This window comes from Zootoca vivipara, chromosome 3 (assembly GCF_963506605.1).
Source record: "Zootoca vivipara chromosome 3, rZooViv1.1, whole genome shotgun sequence".
NCBI lineage: Eukaryota > Metazoa > Chordata > Lepidosauria > Squamata > Lacertidae > Zootoca > Zootoca vivipara.
Genome location: NC_083278.1, coordinates 93,569,718 through 93,584,071, shown reverse-complemented (window position 1 = coordinate 93,584,071; position 14,354 = coordinate 93,569,718). Strand labels below are relative to the sequence as shown.

Here is a 14,354-nt window from a genome sequence, read left to right as displayed (position 1 = left end):
TTGAGACTGATGTTGAGGAGTATAATTCTGTACACCAGGGATTGGAAAGTTCAGACCCAGTGACTAAATGCGCCTTTCTATCTTGTTCTCAGGACTCCTCCCTAGCCACACCCCTTGCCTATCCTGCTTTGCATTCTCCTTGAATGTTTTGTCTGGCTGGAATGTATCCTCAGACTCTTATAATGCCTATTGCTTGCCTGGATGGAAGACAGAGAGGGATGTTTCAGTGTGGTTGGGAACAAGCCCACTGTGCAAAGGTAAAATTAACATTCATTGCTCTGCCAACTTTTGCTTCCAGTGCTTCCTACTGACATAGAAGGGGTTGCAATTCTTGGGCTGAAAAATCTTCCCTGTCCCTACTGTATGCTGTAGAGCAGGCATCCCCAAACTTTGGCCCTCCAGATGTTTTGGACTACAATTCCCATCTTCCCCGACCACTGGTCCTGTTAGCTAGGGATCATGGAAGCTGTAGGTCAAAACATCTGGAGGGCCGCAGTTTGGGGATGCCTGCTGTAGAGCAATAAACAGACAAATCATATTCAAACATTATGCCAATTTATGTGGGGGTAGAGGGTCACATGTGCATCCAAATATGCGAACATTTATGCATCCTGCAAGTGTACCTTTTTCCCCCTCCTAGGTTTCAATCATACATATAGCTCTCAGAAAAACTTGCTGCACTACTCCCGGTTAGGAGAAAGGTGGGTTTTTGCTATAGGACATTAGGCTTATGTACTTTATTTGCTGAAACTGTAAACAAACAAACAAATGTATGTTATATGGCTTCTCAATGAAAAAGAAACTCATGCAGGCTTTCCAATACACTACAAGCCTATGTGGAAAACATGGTGTTTTGTTTTTAATCTGTCATGGTAAACAAATACCAATTAAGCTAGTCACTTTATATTAACACAGTACCTATCTCAGTCACTGTGCATCAACCTGTGATCATCTGTAATGGTGCTCATTAGAAAGATACGTGCTGAATTTATACTTCAATACAATTTTTTTATCTCCCCTTACCTGCTGCTAAAGTTTGTCCCATTCCCGGCTCACTGCTCACACAGCCAACTTGATTGCAGAAAGTAATGGTAAAATAGTAAATTCTGTATGGTTCTAGTCCTTCCACTGTGTAGGACTGTTCATCAGCTTCAGCAACATACAGAACCTAAAAAGCAAATAGAGTTAAGACAGCTATCTTGATAGCATTTCCATTATTTTACACTGATAAGAAGGTACATTTAGCAAAAAGAAATTAGCTTTTGCTGATTTAAAATAAAACCTTTTTTAACCTTAATACACTTGCCAAGAGCCATTAGTAGAAACAGGACTATTTCAAGGAACCTCAAAGAACTAGAATATAAATTGTAATTGAATATAAACTGTAGTGTTGCAACTTACACTGATTTTATGCAATCACAGATTTAGCAGATTGTCAATAAATAAACAAATAAACAGAAATGGTTATTTTTACAAACAGTGTAGATTAAGCATTACACCATTCTGTGATGAAATCTACCAACCCAATCACCATGGAATAAGAGGGATGACTAACAAGTATTTCAAAGAGAAGACTTGTCTCTTGCAAACAGATAAATTTATTAGTATCATCACCAATATTAATTATATATCAGCCCTAGTGGGTTTAGCATTAAGAAAATGAATTTTCCTTAAGGTAGTTTAGATGGGCATTATTATAGTGAAAAGAAGAGGAAGGAAAAATCCACAATAGGGAGGGAGCATTCCAGCAAGCAGCCCACTCCTGATCTCTTAACAATGGCCAGGAGACTAAGAAATGTTTTGTCCGCACTGGACCTCTTGGGTATGCTTGCAGAATGCTTGCAGAGTTAAATGCTTGCAGAATTAAACCATGACTTCATGTATACAAGCCATCAGACATTCCCTTCAGAACAATTTGCCAGGAACAAGCCATGTCCTCTCATACGGAGACAAACAAACAGAAAGTATGGCAAAATGCCATAGTAACAACTTTGATACTCCCCACTGCACTTTGATAATGGCAAGCACTGCTCCACTGGCAAATCTGAATTTGGCATATCCAACAAGACTGGGACCACTTTATAACATCCATATATCAATAAGCAGAGAAAACAGATTGCTAATAACAATAATACCTGAGAATACACTGGCAATACTTTTTGTTCAGTAATTACATTGACGCTGTACCCCATCACTTCTCCTCTTGCTTCATTATCTTGTGGCTTTTCCCAAGATACATTGACAGAATATGGTGAAAGAGGGAATACTGATGGAGGTGGCATGAATACAGGAGCTAAAACACAAATAAATGTGCTAATTTATCATAAAATAAATGAACAACATGTGTCAGGCAAGTTTTCCCACTATATTTGTAAAATACCATCTGTTAAACTTGATAAAATGGCTGTTTGCATCCAATTTCTAAATAAGCAGCTTGTAGATATTAATTTTCAGGTCTAAAAGGAATTTTCATATGGTTTTCAATGCTACAAATTTAAAGTAAATGTATCCGACCTATAGGCAAAGTATGGGATCTATTATTTTTATGGTGCCCTAACCACCACTTAAAATTTGAAACACAGTGTAAATTTCACAGAATAATGCAGGTGGATTTTTAGAAGCACAGCCATTCTGCGACCCAGGAAAACCCTGATTAGAGGAAAAATTGTTGAACACTTATACACTGTCAAAGTAAATTTAATTGCTGAGCAGTTTTGAAATCAACATGTTTCTCCTGTATTATAATAGCTGGTATTTCAGAGATGTTTAATTATGTTACATGTGACTGCTGCAGGATAAGCCTCCATTTTTCAAGACATATAGGCACTGTAAAATGGTTGTCTTTTGGAAAATACCATTTACAAATCCATCCACAGCAAAAATGCTGGGTTTTTAAAAGTTAACATCCAAATCCACAATCCTTGGCTTTCAGCCATTTATTCATACGTTAAGTTCCAGCTGAGGGAAATCAATGGGGCTTGTGTTCAACTGAAATGTCTTTGGGATTGAGATACCTACATGGTTGACTTGAGTTAGACTATTGTTATGATCTTTTTTAACCAAATGATTCTGAGAGTCAATTTAATGGAAATAGGTAGGGTTTACTTCCAAGAAAGTAAATATGGGACTCAAATGTTCATTTAAATGTAGCATAACAAAGTATAAATCACTGTTATCCAACATAGTGGAAGACTTCCTATCTGTTTAGCAGATAAAATTAAGTGAAAGAGAAATCATTGGCTAGAAAGTAATGTACAATTATAAACAACCAGCTAATTCAATATGACAACTCTTAAAATAAAATTATGCTTATGAACCCTTCTTAATAAGTTATAATTAACTGGATTGAACCTGGACATCAACCACATCCACCAATTTCATGAAAATAGATCAGAGACCACAAATGTTTTTAAACATGTTTTCAAATCAACCCATGAAAAAAAAATACTTCAAAGTAAGGGCCTAATCCAGACAAAGTTAAATCTTTTTCAGTTACACCGAGTTCAATGGAGAGTGGGTCTGCTTATGCCATAGATAATTTAAATGCAGCAGCATAAGGCTAGGTGTAGACATTATGACACCCCATGTATGTATCCCATCAAAGCAGAAAACCCACAGGTCATCCACTATCACAAACTACATGTGAAATTTTTACATATCTATTCAACCTGCTGCTGGCAGAAATGGAAAAAAATACGCAAAACAATGATGCCATTTTATGTGTTTCGTTTGAGTAGAATTTACTGTGCAGGGGGGTAGGGTTAGCTTTTGGCAGCAGCTATACATGTTCCATAACATCTACTTCCAGAATTCATTCAATGATCATCTGTCAATGATCATCATAAAGCTCACTCTGACATGAAGGTAATATGTGAGAAATGTGACAAAATAAAATGAAGACATACTGCTGGTATACTGTCTTAAGACTCTGTAAATAAGACTACTTTAAATGTAGTATAGTTTAAGCACAGTTGTTATGGGGAAATACTAGTGAATTTAAATTGTTAAGAGGATGGCAAAGAATCCTATAATAGCACTTATAAGGTGAAACCTAAATGAAGAAGCAATGTCAAGGAGTAAGGTTCGAAAGGCATATTCCGAAAGAAAAATCTAAGTCTTGATAATGAGTTTACAAGGGTTAACAATTACCTGCCTCTGCTGTTCTCTGCGACGCCCAACGAGAAAATGTGCTGCCGGCCATATTGATTGATAAAACACGGAACTCATATACTGTGAATGGCTCCAAATCAGTGATGTTGGTGCTAGTAAGAGGTGGTTTCAAAGCATTCTCATTGGCAGATTCAATCTCTGGGTGAGGACTGAACCACCCACTTGTTTCGAAAACACGATTTTCAGGAGGAATATGTCTTCCATCCGACTGTCGGGTTCCTCTCATATATAATTCATATCTAATAATTATACCTAGAAAGAACAGTGGTTTACCAAAGTTATGTCAGCCGGAAAGGATCTAAAATACTTCTGTGTCTAGTACCACCTACTGGTAGAAACATTGTCCACTGACGGCACTGTATAAATACAACTACAACCACAATACATTGCAAAACCTGCCCTCCCACAGGCTTGAGGAATTTAATTCCTATGGATTCTGATAGACTCTTCCAATTGTTCAAATTTTGTGATGTAGTTTTCATCTCAAAGCAACATGTTTAAGAGAAATTTTGTTTAAGAATGCTTGCATTAGGAGTGGGAAACCTTAGGCCCAGAAGTAAATGTCACACCACCAAGCACTCTGGTTATCTCTGTGGTCCTTGGTACTATACCCTTCACCAGGTAAGAGATGTGGGTGGTGCTGTGGTCTAAAACACTGAGCCTCTTGGGCTTGCTGATCAGAAGGTTGGCAGTTCAAATCCGCATGACGGCCCAGCTTCTACCAACCTAGCAGTTCAAAAGCATGCCAGGGCAAGTAGGCAGGAAGGTAAACAGTGTTTCCATGCGCTCTGGCACTTGTTATGGTCCTCCATGTGCTAGTAGCAATTTAGTCATGCTGGCCACATGGCCCAGAAAGCTGTCTGTGGACAAATGCTGGCTCCCTTGGCCTGAAAAGTGAGATAAGCACCATACCCCATAGTCGCCTTTGACTAGACTTAACCATCCATTACATGCCCCTCACCAGCCCCGCTTACCTCTCCTGGGGAGAAAAGGTTGTGCCCAGTAAACATTATATTTTTAAAATGCACTTATACGAGCAAAACATGTTGTACCTACTTAAGCAGTAGAAATAGAATCCTACCATTTGCTTTATTGGGTGGATTCCATTCTATAGCCAGTGATGTAGAGTTGATAGTTTGTACAAGCGGAGGATGCTGCTGTTCAGGTGGGGCCTGTGCAGTAACTATTGCCACCTCCTGGCTCTGCAAACAGCCTCCATGAGTACATGCTTGAACATAAAAACTGTATTTTGTAAATGGAATCAGATTCCAGACAGTTGTTGAGGTTTCTAAGCCTTCATACTGGTCACAGGCCTGAAGTTCAAGTAAAGAAGTGCATGTCAATACATATTTCTCTATCGGACCAGAGTCATTTGATAGGCTTGTCCAGCTGAATGAAACAGAGTGTGGTCCAACAGGAATAACTGGGTTTAAATGCAAGTTTCCTACAGGTATCCCAGGCTGTGTTCTGTATGTCAAGGCTGCACTGCTTGTAGATCCATGGACATTGCTGGCCTCAAGGTGGTATGAATAGAAGGAATAGGGAGATAAAGAGGTATCCGTGAAGATCTGGATGCCTACAATATAAACATTAAAAGTTATATTTCAGTTGTCAGATCCCAAGGAGCCACATGTAAATTTCTCATTTTTATTTTTTTAAACCTGCAGTATAATGGATACTTTGTAATTACCAATGCTGGGAGGGTAATCAAGTAAGGACCTTCCACAACAACGCTTTCCGCTGCTGCTGGTAAACTTGAATAAAATATTCCTTGCTTTAGTAAAGTCTCTATAAATTTAATTTCATTAATAAACAGTAATGGTTGTTTTCTGCATTATTTTATGTATTAAATAGCTTCACCATTTAAGAATGTGTTATCTGAAAGTATCAGAGTTACAGAAGAAAAAGAATGGGGTTTCCCCCCCCCCTCCATCTATTGCCTATTCCTTCCTTCTAAAAGAACTCTCAAAATCATTTCACTGTAATGTTGCAAAGCCATCAGCCAAATAATCAGGCCAGGTTTGGAGACTACTGTTAATTTTCCTTGAAAAGTTCAATGCTTCTACATTTGTAATTTGAAACTCTCATTTAGTACTAAGACCTGTATGCACGCTGTTGCACTTAGGTGGTGTCCCCTGTGTGTCTTACAGATGCTACACACATACTAAGAATATAGTCATAAACATAAGAATCTGGCAGCATTAACAAATTTATCTTAGTATTCAAATGCCAAACAGTAGATTATATTCACATCATTAATTATCATGATTGTCAGGAAATGTCAGAATGGTAATTTTTTTTTTAAGGAACAGTTGTGGCTTTAGAAAATAATGATTTGTTGAACAAGCCTATAACAGTCTCTGATTAGGAAACCAGTAGTTAGTTAATGTTTTAAGAGCAGCTGCTCATCGATGTTAATATGATTTCGAAATGGCATCAGCACACTATTCTAGAAGGATTGCTCCATTCAATTCCAAGAATATAGCAGGGACTTTAGTAAACCTCTCGGATATACATTTGAATTGCTAAACACTCTTGTTAGGATATGAGAGATGTAAAGCATAATTTATCCCAGAATAGCTCAGTAAGATAGTGTACATAGAAAAGTGGATAGTGTACACAGAAAAGTGTCAGAATCTGAACTTGAAGCAAGTACTAAACTTAGGACTTCAGCAGCTGGAGGACCAGGACTCATTCTGTGCACTACTACCAATCTCTAGGCAATAAAAAGAGTAATGCAAGCATATGACAGCCAAAATGATCTATTAGCTAGAGTACTGGACTTAGGCTGGAGACACTTGGGTTTAAATCCCTGCTCAGCTATGAAGTTCATGGGGTGACTCTGGACAGTCAGTCTCTTAGCCTGACCTCCCCCACATGATTTCACACTTGCGATTTCAAGGATACTTGACTCCTTTTGGAGGACAGATAAACATGTGATATAGATATAAGCGACTAGACCAAATCTGCCCACATAATGTTTTCCCTCTGGAACCTAGCACAGACCCAATTCAAATGACCACTACACAGACTATTATACAACTTAAGGTGAGGGGATAGCAAATGGCTCTTCAACCCTCTCTCCTTCCCTCCAGTATGATGAGCAAGAGAGGATGTGGTGAAGCCTTTCATTTATTTAATACCCCTTCTCCTGCACAAGCAAGACACAAGGACATAGGAGTTACCATAGTAACTGAGGTGCTTAAGAAGAAGTTGCTGCCATGCCACAGAATCTTTTGCCATTCACACAGCGGGTGGTGGTGGTTAAAGAGACCACTTTACCTGTTCCTTGGTACTGTATAGATGAAAGAGGGTCAGTAAGGGGAGTTAAATTTGTTGGATTTGCTCATTTGAAAATATGGCTGCTGACCAGGAAATGGTAAAATCACCTGATACCAGAACTAAACTGACTGCCTACAGGAAGCAAGGCTTGTAAGCAAGTCTTGGATGGAGTACCAGTGGACCCTAATGTTATTAGAACAGGGGTCGCCCAACTAAGGCCTGGGGGCCGGATGCGGCCCAATCGCGTTCTAAATCCGGCCCGCGGATGGTCCGGGAATCAGCATGTTTTTACATGAGTAGAATGTGTCCTTTTATTTAAAATGCATCTCTAGGTTATTTGTGGGGCATAGGAATTTGTACATTTTTTTTTCTTCAAAATACAGTCCGGCCCCCCACAAGGTCTGAGGGACAGTGGACTGCTGAAAAAGTTTGCTGACCCCTGTATTAGAAGGTAGCACTATCTGGACGGAGATAGCCTATCTTCTCTCCTCTATGCTCAGGTAACATCTAGATTATTCTTAGGGCTGCCTCTGAAGACAGTTCAGAAACTTCAGCTAGTGCAGAATTTGGTAGTCAGGTTGCTCAACAGGTCAAGACGGTTTGAGCATATTTACTGATCCTGGGCCGAGTGCACTGGCTGCCAATTAGTTTCCGGGCCAATGCAAAGTGCTGCTTTTGACCTATAAAGCCTTAAAAAGCTCAGGACCACAATAACTCAAGGATGGCCTTCCTCCATTTGAACTGATCTGGACCCTATGATCATCATCTGATGCCCTTCTTTGTGTGCCTCCCCCATGAGAGGTCTGGAGGGTGGCAACACAAGAACAGGCTTTTTCTGTGGTGGCTTCCCATTTGTGGAATGCTCTCTCCAGGGAGGCTCTCCTTCATCATTCACTCACAGAATCATAGGCTAGTAGAGTTGGAAGGCACCACGAAGGTTCTACCACCAGGAATGCAGGAATCTTTTGCCTAGTGTTCTGCTCAAACCCACAACCCCGTGATTAAGAGTCTCATCTTCTATTGAGTCATCCCAGCCTTCATTACATATTTTTAGGCTCCAGGTGAAAAAAAAATTCTCTGTAACCAGGACTTTGGCTGATTCTATGGCCTTCAAATATGTTTGGGGGGTATTGGTTTATTTTTGATTTTTTTTATTATGTATTTTATGTTCTCGTTTTGTATTCTTATGCTGTGAGCTGCCCTGTGTTCTTCTGATGAAGGGTGGTATACAAATTCAAATACATACATACATACATACAGTGAAATATGCATAGGTAGTATTCATGAGCACTCACGGTAAGGGTAGTTATCCTCTGTCATATAGATTTGACTCCCATTTCTATACAGCCTGTACACAAGCCAGTTTGAATTTGGAGAATCTGGTGGATTCCAAATAAGTCTGATAGCAGAAGAATTTACAACTTCTCCTCCTGGTGGCGGTTGCTGAGAAGGAGCTGGATTGCAACGCAATAAAAGCCACATTTAGGCACCAAGACAACCAAACTTCGTAAGCAGAAGGGCATTTAAAAAAACGAAAAGAAACAGTTTCTTCTAGCAGAGGAAAATGATATGAAGCAGGAGCGCTGTGTTTCACCAGTTCAATCTTAAGAAAAGCCAAAACAAAGCAGCCAGCCAGCATACATTAGAAAACACTGTGCAATACATCTAAAATAGCATAATTCTCCCTAAAGAACCACTTTAAGGGTGCTTTTGCTGAAAATCTGCACAATGCACAAATACAGAGCAAACATACAGATGCAGGGACATCTGAAAGGAGTAAGTAGATCCCTCGCTTCATGCTGCCTCTCCACTCCCATCCTAATTCTGGTCTTTTTCTATGTATTCCCTGCAGACACCCACAAGCTTGTTTTCCCTTCAGATGTCTGTTTATGCAAGCTACTTGCGGAGAAACTGGCACAGACTCAATACAGATGACCAACTTACTCAGTTGAAAGATATTCTACTATGACTTTTATTATTTTTCCATATTAATGAAAATATGGTGGGCTTTTCCTCCTGCCGAATGTTCTAATGTGTGATGAACACTGAGAGCCTCATCAAGTTGTAAGTCTTCCCCACAAAAATTTACCACAGTGACAGTGCTCTTCAGGATGTGACAATAGCTGGGGAAGATATTTCCTCAAGCCATAGAGTCAACTCACAACCTGGTGTCATCTAGAGTTTTTGGACTATAACTCCCACGATCCCTTGCCATTGACCATACTAGCTGAGGCTGGTGGGAGTTGCAGTCCAAAATCCCGGAAGAGGCCCAAACTATAGAGGATTGCTGTACAGCTTTTTTTTTTTAAGAAACATCTTGCCTTTTCTCTTCCCTTAGATGTCAGATTTTAAAATTTAGACTCCTATCCCGAGCTTTGCTAATATATTTTGCAGCATTATCAGGCTTGTGAGATATTTTACATTTCAAATATCTGAAATATTTATTTAAGTTTCAATATGTACAGGAACACCCTTTAATGTATGAATAAAACTCCTCACTTGCAGACTTAGAAAATTGGTTGTGTGTTTCTGGAATATAGTGAGCATGAAAAAGAAGGAAGAAATATACATCAAGGTGCTGTCTTGCTCCCACAATAAATGATTATTTTAATAATAAATTTAACCCTATGTGGGTCAGATAACTACAGTACATTTTAGGGTTTTGTTTTTAAGTGAGAAACCGTAGTCATACCTTGTGGCTCCTTGTGTTGTATGATGAAGGGACAGTGTGGGGTATGTGTACATATATTGATCTTGATTTTAAGGTGTGAAATTACGCACAATACACTTCACGGTCTTAAAAGCAACACAGCAGAGAATTTTACAGGCTTAAAAGCAATGCGGTTTTCTTTTTTAAAAGCCAGAAAAATTTTCCTAAGAGAAACAAAACAACTCCAAAGAGAGGAGAGAAATGTTTTATTGACCCATTTGAAACAACACTTTGAAACTATTATCACAATGAATAAAATTTTAGGACTGTGAGAACATATTAACCCTTCTACTTCCTTAACCGTAGAACCTGGAAGTAGTGAAAAGAAAACACTGAAGCAATGAATGGAGACAGAGGACTTCCATGTTGTGTGTATATATATAAATAATTTTTGATGATATGCAATTTCCAGGCTCTTTATATTAAAAAAAGAACTTTATACTTTCATAAACATAGAACTCAGAAGAATATCTGATGCACCCATGATATGCTACATCATTTACAGTGCAGTCCTAAAATGTATTATCAGAAGTAAACTCCACCTGCCTTTAATGAATTCAATGGGACTTACTCCCAGGGAAGTGCATACAGAATTGCAGCTTCAAGGCACAATCCAACAAGACCGTTTCCTGAATAAGCTCCTTTGAAATGAATGGGAGCCCTGGCCATTTCTGAAAGGGTTTTGCCATTAAACTCTGTGATAAAGGTCTTACACTGTCTTTAAAACATTGGAGTTGAAACTGGTTTTATATGTGCAGTAGTTTTTGTTTTTTCATAGGTAATACGGTTTTTATTGTTTTTATACAGTATATGCAATTTCTTTAACTGTTTTTATGTATGTGACTGTTTTCTATATGTTCTTATCACTGTACATCGCTATGAGATGCTTCATAGGAAATTATTAGTAGTTTTAATAAATTAATAAAATATGGCCAGGCTGGGACTTGGTTAAGCCCCCTATGGAATTTAGTAGATGTTGTAAGGTAAACTGCTTCATTGTGGACCCTTAACCCTCTTAAGGCATTACAGCTCCTACTTTTCTCTACACAGAGAATTCACTGAGCAGCCTTACCTGCTGGTGCTTATGTAAAAAGCACAAACATCTGTAGCAGCCCACACACACAAACAACAGCTTCCAAACAACCTGGAACCTTGATTTCCCAACATTCAGGATGTCATGGAAGCCTACAACATAGCTGTCAACCCTCCCTTTTTTTGTGGGAAACTCCCTTATTCCAAGCCACAGCTGTCAGCCTTCCCTCTCTTTTTTGCTGGAAATTCCCTTATTCCAGCGCCGTTTCCCGCTGCTATCCTGGATTGTTAGATATACCGTAGACTTTCCTCGGGACAGGTGAGGCTGCTGCTGATCCAGTGGCGAAACTTCATGCTCCGGTACCGGGGGTGGGGCTGACGCCCATTCTGGGGGTGGGGTGTGCCTCCCGGAGGGGCAGGTTGCACGTTCCAGGAATGGGGCACACATTCCAGGGGCATGGTGCGCCTCCTGGGGGCACAGCACGCCTCCCAGAGGGGCGTGGCGTGCATTCCGGGGGCGTGGCTCACCTTCCAGAGGGGTGTGATATGCGTTCCGGGGGCGGGGCGCGTTTTGGGGGTGGGAAGGGTGCCCGCGATGGCGCCCCTTGGAGCCTGCCACTCGGGGTGGCCCGTCCCCACCACCCCTATCTTCCTACGCCCCTGTGCTGATCCCTTATTTTCAAATCCAAAAGTTGACAGCTATGGCCTACAAACATACAAGCTGTACATGTGACATCATCAACATTTGATTTATTACCTGCCCTTCACCAACAAGTCCCAGGGCAGGTTATAACAATTTAAAATTCAATATTAAAAACAGCTAAAGCAGATTGCAATAACACATATCTCAGGTGTCAAAGCCCAGGGCAAAGAGGTGCATCTTCAGAATTCACTGAAAGCTGCATAGTGAAGAAGCCAGATGCACTTCTTTCAAGAGGGAATTCCACAACTTATGGATTGCCACAAAAAATGCCCTCTCCCAGGCTGCCACAACATGGAGAGGTGGAACTTAAAACCCCAGAGGGTCTGTAGGGAAGGGAGTAGACCTTGCCATAGCTGGAAATGGACACTCTGAGGCCAATTGGGATTCAAGAGACAATGTTTATGAGACAACATGTTTCACCACGATAAATGTTTGTGCCCTTTGTGCAGGCACCAGGGGATGTGGCTTCTTAATGCATCCTCCTTCCCATATAGAGAAATCTGGGACATACAATGCCTGAAGAGGATTTCTGTTAAATCTAGGGATCCCAATAAAGCTCAAGAATGGGAGGTTTTCAGAGTAAGTCATTTTCCAACACCACAAGTTACAGTATGCCTAGAAAACTGGAGCATCAATATAATTTCCTTCCTTTCATTGATACAAAAATCCATGCTGCCTTTGATACAAAGTATCATATGATGCCTCTTAACTGCCAAAACATACTATTTCCCCAAATATATTAATGGGGGGGGGGAGTTCAGGTTGTGAATAGCAGCTATTTTGAATGTTAAACTAATACCGACAATCAGCAAACCAGTTAATTTGAAAGATTTGCTCTTACGACCAACAACCACTTACTTTTACTGCAGCCAAATAGGTTGTGGACGTCCAAATTACTAGCACTGGGAACACAGTTGTCACATTTTGAGCCAGTTACAAATGGTTTGCACACACATTGTCCGGTAATAGGATGACAAGTTCCATTAATGGCTCCTGCAGGATGACAATTACAACGCTGACATCTATAAACAAAAACAAATCAAGAAAGTAATTACACATTAACACTTCAGTTAGACATAGCAGGGCTTAATTCCGTGGCTTTTTTCAGACACATAATTAAGCATTGCAGATGAAGAACCTTAGAAACTGGTCTGTAGTAGAAAAAGTAAAAACTGCAATCCATTTATATAAAAAGCTTCCATTCACAATCAAGTATGGTGTTTCTTTTACTTAAACAGTAATGCCCTCCAATTGTCGGGGGACAATTCATTCCTTGCTAAAGTGACAGGGGAATATCTGTTCCTTTAGGGAGGGGAGAGTTGAATTGTGCTGAACATTTTGGAGGAGGGGAGGTAAAGGTAAAGGGACCCCTGACCGTTAGGTGCAGTCGTGACTGACTCTGGGGTTGTGGTGCTCATCTCGCTTTACTGGCCGAGGGAGCCGGCAGACAGCTTCCGGGTCATGTGGCCAGCATGGCAAAGCCAGTTCTGGCAAACCAGAGCAGTGCATGGAAACACCATTTACCTTCCCGCCAGAGCGGTACCTATTTATCTACTTGCACTTCATGCTTTCGAACTGCTAGGTTGGCAGGAGCAGGGACTGAGCAACGGGAGCTCACCCCATTGCAGGGATTCAAACCACTGACCTTCTGATCGGCAAGCCCTAGGCTCTGTGGTTTAACCCACAGGAAACCTTATTTATTTATTTATTTATGCAAGAAGTGTTTTCTTAACTTCCAAAAAAAGGAGGCTCAGTTAAGTTTCATTAGTAAAAAAGAAAGGTCTGCTCTTATGGGAAGCCTAAGGAAACCTCTGATTGTCTTAAAACAGTCATTCCCAGGTGTATTGAGGACACATTTTCAAACTGGATGGCAGTAGAGCCTCTGTACCTTATGGAAGCTGGCTTCTTCGAGTGGTCAGCTTGGTTTTGTTTTCAATTTGTATGTTAAAAGGAAACTGTGGCAGAGTCGCCCTGATGGCCCGTATCATGGCCTAGGTGAGAGTGCGAACAAATAACTGAGACTCGCGTAGGTGAAAATTAGCCACAACTTTCTTGACTAACAGACACAGGCAGGGTTGGCAAAACCTTGATTTAGTTCTAGATAACCTTTCTACTTTTACTTCATCTGGCGTCTGTTATTGTATTTTTAATCTTTTATTATAAAAAGAATGCATATGGAAAAATAAAAAGGCAATCCCATGTACAGCATAGCTGATTACTGCCTAGAGCCAAGCCCTCCCTCACGAAGACACTAACTACCTCCTGAATAATAATAATAAAGCTGGATAAGACTGTGCTCTGGACAGTGGACACCTTCACAATGCATTAACTAGCAGATGCAAATAAAATTATGATCAAAGCATCTTGTAAATATGCCACAGAGTGCTACTGGGAATTCCACCATATATCCCCCAGGTCAGAATGCAGAAGACCACTTGGAAAATCTGTGTTAGGCAA

At 40.3% G+C, this 14,354-nt stretch overlaps 1 protein-coding gene across 1 annotated transcript in view; it reads right to left on the bottom strand.

Moving 5' to 3' along the window:
* USH2A (usherin) overlaps positions 1–14,354 on the bottom strand; it is a 452,818-nt gene that overhangs the window by 348,310 nt on the left and 90,154 nt on the right. The window contains exons 16-21 of the mRNA XM_060273280.1: positions 12,756–12,919; positions 8,748–8,906; positions 5,252–5,746; positions 4,150–4,422; positions 2,136–2,293; positions 1,024–1,168 (exon numbers count right to left, since the gene is read on the bottom strand). Coding sequence (XP_060129263.1) covers positions 1,024–1,168; positions 2,136–2,293; positions 4,150–4,422; positions 5,252–5,746; positions 8,748–8,906; positions 12,756–12,919 — 1,394 coding nt within the window. The remainder of the gene's footprint in view (positions 1–1,023; positions 1,169–2,135; positions 2,294–4,149; positions 4,423–5,251; positions 5,747–8,747; positions 8,907–12,755; positions 12,920–14,354) is intronic.